The 6,198-nt window shown below is 66.1% G+C and overlaps 1 protein-coding gene across 3 annotated transcripts in view; it reads left to right on the top strand.

Annotated features, from left to right (window-relative positions):
- Nucleotides 1–6,198, top strand: part of TSC2 (TSC complex subunit 2) — a 34,166-nt gene that overhangs the window by 26,872 nt on the left and 1,096 nt on the right. For all 3 annotated transcript variants that reach the window (XM_040635523.1, XM_040635522.1, XM_040635521.1), the window contains 6 exons: nt 2,300–2,430; nt 2,897–3,393; nt 3,606–3,681; nt 3,926–4,012; nt 4,853–5,039; nt 5,364–5,503. In XM_040635523.1, coding sequence (XP_040491457.1) covers nt 2,300–2,430; nt 2,897–3,393; nt 3,606–3,681; nt 3,926–4,012; nt 4,853–5,039; nt 5,364–5,503 — 1,118 coding nt within the window. The remainder of the gene's footprint in view (nt 1–2,299; nt 2,431–2,896; nt 3,394–3,605; nt 3,682–3,925; nt 4,013–4,852; nt 5,040–5,363; nt 5,504–6,198) is intronic.

The raw sequence follows: 6,198 nt of genomic DNA, 5'->3' as shown, positions 1-6,198 counted from the left end.
GGGGGGGGGGGGAGTACGTTGAGGCCCCTCCTTATGCGTGAGGCAGGTGACTGCTGCATGGGTGCTGCCTGGACCTGGGGGTCTGGGGCAAGCCGGGGGCATGCCTTGCCTGGGGCCCCTCCGCGCCACTCCCTGGTTGAGCATAGGAGCCCTGCCAAGCCCTGGCGTGTGCCCTTGAGGACAGTGCAGGGGGTGGGGGGATGCTGCCCTGGGAGCGCCAGCAGGGGATGACCGGTTAGATGCACTGGGCCTGTGGCCTAAGGGGTGCTGCCTGCCCCTCCCCAGGGAACACCAGCTGGCTGATGAGCCTGGAGAACCCACTCAGCCCCTTCTCCTCGGACATCAACAACATGCCTCTGCAGGAGCTGTCCAACGCACTCATGGCCGCCGAGCGCTTTAAGGAGCGTCGTGACACAGCCCTGTACAAGTCGCTGTCGGTGCCCGCGGCTGGCTCGGCCAAGCCCCCTCCGCCGCCCCGCTCTAACACGGGTGAGTGCTGGCCCCCCACCCAGTGCGTACCGTGTGAAGGCAGCATGGCGCCCCCGCCCTTGCGGATGCGCCCGAGCAGGGTCCCTGAGCTCTCCTTGCCGCCGCCACAGCCTGGCGTTTGGCCGCGGGGCCGCTCCCACGGAACGGCCCTCTTCTTGAGAGACGTGGTGCTCGTGGAGGGGCAGGCAGGTGCTCCCAGGGTGGACGCGGCAGAGCCTTGCACGCCCTGTGCCCTGCACTGTCTTCGGCATGCCCTGGGCCCCAGGAGGGCAGCCGCACTTGCGCTTGGCTCTGGGTTTGGATGCGCCGAGCACAACCTGAGCCTGCCTGCGCGCGCTCGTGCGCTTGCCTGGCAGGGCTGGTGCGCTCCTTCCGGGCCACCCGCGGGCCTTCCCTGTGGCCACAGATGGCGCTTCGAGGCCAGGACCTCTGTTGGTGAGGAGGAGGGACGCTCCCCGCCCTGGACGCCCCCTGCAGCAGCGTAGAGAGCCGGCAGCCCGTGTGGGCTGGGAGCTGCCCACTGCCGGCCGGACGCCGCTGGCCCTCCGCTCTCTCCCTCCAGGCTCGGGCTCTGTGCGGGACTAGCGCTGCCTTTCCTCTCTGCTCGACTGTGCGTAGTCTGTCCTTCTGCTGACTGGCCGCTCGCGGTTTTCCTTGCAGTGGCCTCTTTCTCCTCCCTGTGCCAGTCCAGCTGCCAGGCAAAGCTGCACAGGACCATTTCCTGGGCAGGTACTCACACGTCTCTCTAAGGAGGGCGCCGTCGGCTGCAGAGCAACGCTCTGCCTCATACTTGCTGTTCCCATCGTCCCTCACGCGGTCATGCCTCCGCGACTCTGCCAGCGCAGGCCTCGGGAGGTGACGTTGGGCAGCCGAGCCGCAGATACTGGTGGGGGACAGCTCTTTGGGGCGAGCCTGGCCCTGGGGCTCAGCCGGGCTGACCTGCCCTGGCCTCTGGTGGTCTGATTGGCTTGGTGAGCACACAAATTGGGCTGTGTCTGCCTTTTGTCATGGGCTGGCCTGTCGCCTCCGGGCCCTGGCGGGGGCAGGGGCTTGACCCGCACGGCCCTCTGGCCTACCTGGGCCCCCACGTGTGAGCAGGAGCCAGTTGGGAAAGGGCAGTGTGCAGACGGGCCCTGGCAGGCGGCTAACAGACTGCGCGTGTGCCGGGGCTGTGTGCAGGGCGGCCGCGGGCTATGCTAACCCTCGGTGGCTTCTCACCCCCACCCCTGCCCTGACACTGCCACAGGAAATGCTGCTTTGGGGTGTCGTGGCCTCTCCTTGGCTCTCCCGGCTCCGGGTTTGGCTTGGGCTCCGATGGCGTGTCTCTGCTTTCCGGAACGGGCTCCCCGTCTGTGTGCGCGCACAGGGGCTCCTCCTGCGTCGGGCTTTTCTTCGGGTCCAGACGAGGAACGCTGGCCTCCTATTCCCAGGAGTTGGTCCCGGGGTGCCACTCCCCCTGAGCTGAGGCCCCGTCCTAGGTGGGGGCTCATCCTGGTGGGCGTCTGTGCTGCCCTTGCCCGTCTACCTCGCTGGAGTAGCGGGGGCGGGTTCTGTGGACCCTCGTCCCCAGCCCTGGGGGCCTGTGTTGGCAACACCCTGTGTCGGGCCACACGCGTGCCCCTCAGAGCGCTCTCTCGCAGCTGCCTTGACGGGATGTGGGCAGCTTAGAGCCACAGGCGAGGAAGGCCTTGGGCGAGGCTCTGGCGAGGGGCCACTGTGCTCTCTCGTTGGGGAGAGGCTGGTACCTCTGAGGCCATGTGAGCTCCCAGGGCCGGGCCAGCACCTAGTAGCCCCATCTGTGTCGTCCCAGACTCGGCGGTGGTCCTAGAGGAGGGAAGTCCGAGCGAGAGTCATTTGTCCGCGGAGCCCACGGAGTTGGAGGACTTTGAGGCAACGCTAGGCACAGACAGGCGCGGCGGCCGCGCGGAGGCATACAGCAGGGTGAGGGCCTCGGGGTCGCCGGAGCTGGCCCGAGGTGCCCTGGGGGTGCTCGCTCCTGCAGGGGAGGAGGGCACTGTGGGAGGAGGGGCGGGGCCTGGCTCCAGGCTCCATGGCGCCCACGGACTAGCTCAGAACTTTGTTAAGTCTTTTGTCTCTTTTGTCATCTAAAAAATGACTGTCCTTCCAGGTTGTCCTGCGTGGACGGTCTGGGGTTTCCCAGCGGGCCCTGCGGGATGATAGCTGTTCGTTGTTGGTGTTCTTTGGTTTGGCGGGTGCTGGGCTCCGCTGCTTAGCGTGGGGCACTGGCAGATGCCGTCTGGGGGGAGAGGGTGGAACTGTGTGCTTGCTGCTGAGGGACTCTGTGGCCCTGACTGGGGGATGGGGGGGCTTCATCGCTTCCAAGTGAACCCCTGGGTGGGCTCGCTGGTCCCTTCTGACGGAGGTCCTGTGGCCTCCTTCTTGGCAGTCATCTTCAAGCTCCAGCCAAGAGGAGAAGTACCCTGCGGAGGAGCTGGCTACCGGAGGGATCCCCATTGAGCGGGCCGTCTCTTCCGAGGGTGCCCGGCCTTCTGTGGAGCTCTCCTTCCAGCCCTCCCAGCCCCTGAGCAAGTCCAGCTCCTCGCCTGAGCTGCAGACCCTGCAGGACATACTTGGGGACCCTGGGGACAAGACGGATGTTGGCCGGCTGAGCCCTGAGGCCAAGGCACGGTCACAGTCCGGGATCCTGGACGGGGCAGGTGCCTCCTGGTCAGCCTCAGGTGAAGAGAGCCAGGGCCGGGGCCCTGCGCAGCCCGAGGGTCCCTTGCCTTCCGGCTGCCCCCGCTCCCCCAGTGGCCTGCGGCCCAGAGGGTACACCATCTCTGATTCGGCCCCGTCACGCAGAGGCAAGAGGGTAGAGAGGGACGCCTTCAAGAGCAGAGCTGGGGCCTCCAATACTGAGAAGGTGCCAGGTATCAATCCCAGGTGAGCCTTGCCCTCCGGGGCTGGAGCTGCTGAACAGTCCCCGTGGGGACATGGCGCCTGAGTGGCCCGCCGAAGGCTGGGCTGCAGGTCCACGTGGCCTCTGCCCCGTGGCTGGTTGGAGCCACGAGAGAGGCTCAGGCCTGCTGCTTTGTGCGCGGGTGGACGGTACTGGCCGTGACCCCGACCCAGCCCTCCCGTCTCTCCCCCCGCAGCTTTGTGTTCCTGCAGCTGTACCATTCACCCTTCTTTGGTGACGAGTCCAACAAGCCCATCCTTCTACCCAATGAGGTGGGTGGGTGTGCCTTCTCTATCCTCCAGGGTCTCCCTGGGGGCGGGGGGCGCCGTGCAATGCCCTAGCTCTCGGCGGTGGTGGCCGTAGTGCAGGCTTGCAGAGGGTACAGCCTCAGCTCCCTGGGGCAGCCTGCAGCGATCTGCCTGGGTGAGGAGAGCCCTCCCTGGATGGGCATCTGGCTGGGGCTGGTGGCAGGGGACGGCCTCCGCCCAAGGCTCAGGCAGGGCTCTGTGGCTACAGTCCTTCGAGCGGTCAGTGCAGCTTCTCGACCAGATTCCATCCTACGACACACACAAGATTGCCGTCCTGTACGTGGGAGAAGGCCAGGTGAGGCTCCTGGGTGCCAGGGTGGAGCTGTGTGGCCTTCCTGCCTGCGGTAGGGGTTGGGAGCTGCACCCTTGTGTGCCCCAGAGCTCAGTCACCACGTGAGCTGCCACGTGGCTGGTGCTTGTGGAGCCCTATGCCAGGTACCGTTCAGGTGCCAGGAATACGGCAGGAGTGCCAGGTGAGCGCGTGAGTTCGTGGTGCCCAAGGGAATGCCACGCACTGTGGAGAAGGTGGCAGGTGCATGGATACCACAAGTGTGAGCAGGGCACTGCTCCCATCGGCGATCCAGGCTTGGGGAGAGGGAGGGCGGGGAGCGTCTTGCGCAGGAACGGCAGGTGTGGGCGGCTGGTGCAGCGTCTGGCGCAGGGGATGGGAGGTGGGGCAGGGAAGTAAAGGGGAGGGCTGACGTGGACAGCTGACGTGGACAGCCTCATGGGCCGCTGGGAAGCTGTACTTTCCTTCCCAGGGAGGTGGGTGGGCCGTGAATGGTTCTGAGCAAAGGGTTCGAGGTGACTCAGCCCAAGTGTCCCAAGCATCCCTCTGACTGCCGTGTATGAGAACCGGTGGAAGGTGGGTGGTCATCGTCCCTGTGAGTGGGTAGCTCTGCGTACTGGAGCCAGGATTCCCAGGAATGCCAGGGTTCTGGATGTGTTCGGAAGGTCCAGTGGAGCAGATTTGCTGGCTGGCCAATTAGATATGCAGGAGAGGGAGTCCAGGATTACCTCCCCCACACCCCGGTCCCAGGCATGTGCTGGGGCAGGACGGCCTTGCACAGACTTGGGGCCCCAGGAGCCGTGGTGGGGGAGGGGCAGGTGCCACCGTGCTCATCTCTGCCCGCAGAGCGACAGCGAGCTCGCCATCCTGTCCAACGAGCACGGCTCGTACAGGTACACAGAGTTCCTGACCGGCCTGGGCAAGCTCATCGAGCTCAAGGACTGCCAGCCGGACAAGGTGTATCTGGGTGGCCTGGATGTATGTGGGGAGGATGGCCAGTTCACCTACTGCTGGCATGACGACATCATGCAAGGTATGCGCCTCCCTCCCCGCCAGCCCCCCGTTTGTGTTGTCGGCCGTCAGGGGCCACGGGGGTGGCCGAGGGCCTGACTTTTGTCTTCTGAGCATGGAGGCAGCGTGTGGGCTGTCAGCTCTGCTTCTAGAAGCTCTGGCCTCAGGGAGAGGAGTGCAGTGCTGCTGACCGGGCAGGCTCCAAGAGTCTCTGGGAAGTCAAGAGGTGCCCCTGGGGAGAGGCACAGGGGGCCCCTGCCCCGGCGACACCAGCCCTGAGCAGCCCTCGCCAGCGCTCCGCCTGGGGCCGTGCGGGCCACCCCGCAACCCCACATCTGCCTTGCAGCCGTCTTCCACATTGCCACCCTGATGCCCACCAAGGACGTGGACAAGCACCGCTGTGACAAGAAGCGTCACTTAGGCAACGACTTCGTGTCCATCGTCTACAACGACTCCGGCGAGGACTTCAAGCTGGGCACCATCAGAGTGAGTAAGGGTGCTGGGGGTGGGCAGGGCGGGCCCAGGCGGACGCGCCTCTGGGAGAGATCCCGGCGGGCTCCTGTTGAGTGTGGGCACGGGCAGGGTCAGTGTGCTAACAGCAGGGGCACCGGCCTCCCGTGTCCCCCGCTGCCAGCTGGGGTAGGCAGATCCTCTTAGGAGCCAGCGTCCTCTGTTATGACAGGGACGGTGACCGTAGCCCCGTCGGTTTCCCATGGAAGCCAGGGCACCTGTGGCGGTGGCTTTGTGAGGAGTCATGGAGTTGCTGTGCACGCATACTTGGTGGGCTGCGGGCTACCTGGGAGGTACTCCGTGTGGCTCCTCGAGGGCTCCGAGTCCCTCTCCCCCGCACCTCCCTTGTGTACCCACAGCAGTTGGGGTCGGCCTCCGGGTCCCCACCTTTCTGAGAGGACTCCCCTAGGGCTTGAGGCCCCACGGCAGGAGGCGGGCTGAGTCCGGGAGACTGGTCACGGGCATGGGGGATGTGCCAGACATTGTGAGGCCAGGGAGTGGGGAGCCCGGGGCAGCCCCAGCGGCGGGGGTGCCACACGCAAAAGTGTGTGGGTGTGTTCTGAACACAGCGGGAAGCCTCAGGGGAGGTCACTGAACAGAGAGCCCCAGGCTCCTGGACACAGGCCAGTAGCAGGCAGGGGTGCCCGCGGTGCAGAGCAGTGGGGGGGGGG

This window comes from Ursus maritimus, unplaced genomic scaffold (assembly GCF_017311325.1).
Source record: "Ursus maritimus isolate PB19 unplaced genomic scaffold, ASM1731132v1 scaffold_2, whole genome shotgun sequence".
NCBI classification, from domain to species: Eukaryota; Metazoa; Chordata; class Mammalia; order Carnivora; family Ursidae; genus Ursus; species Ursus maritimus.
This window is presented reverse-complemented; position numbering and strand designations above follow the sequence as displayed.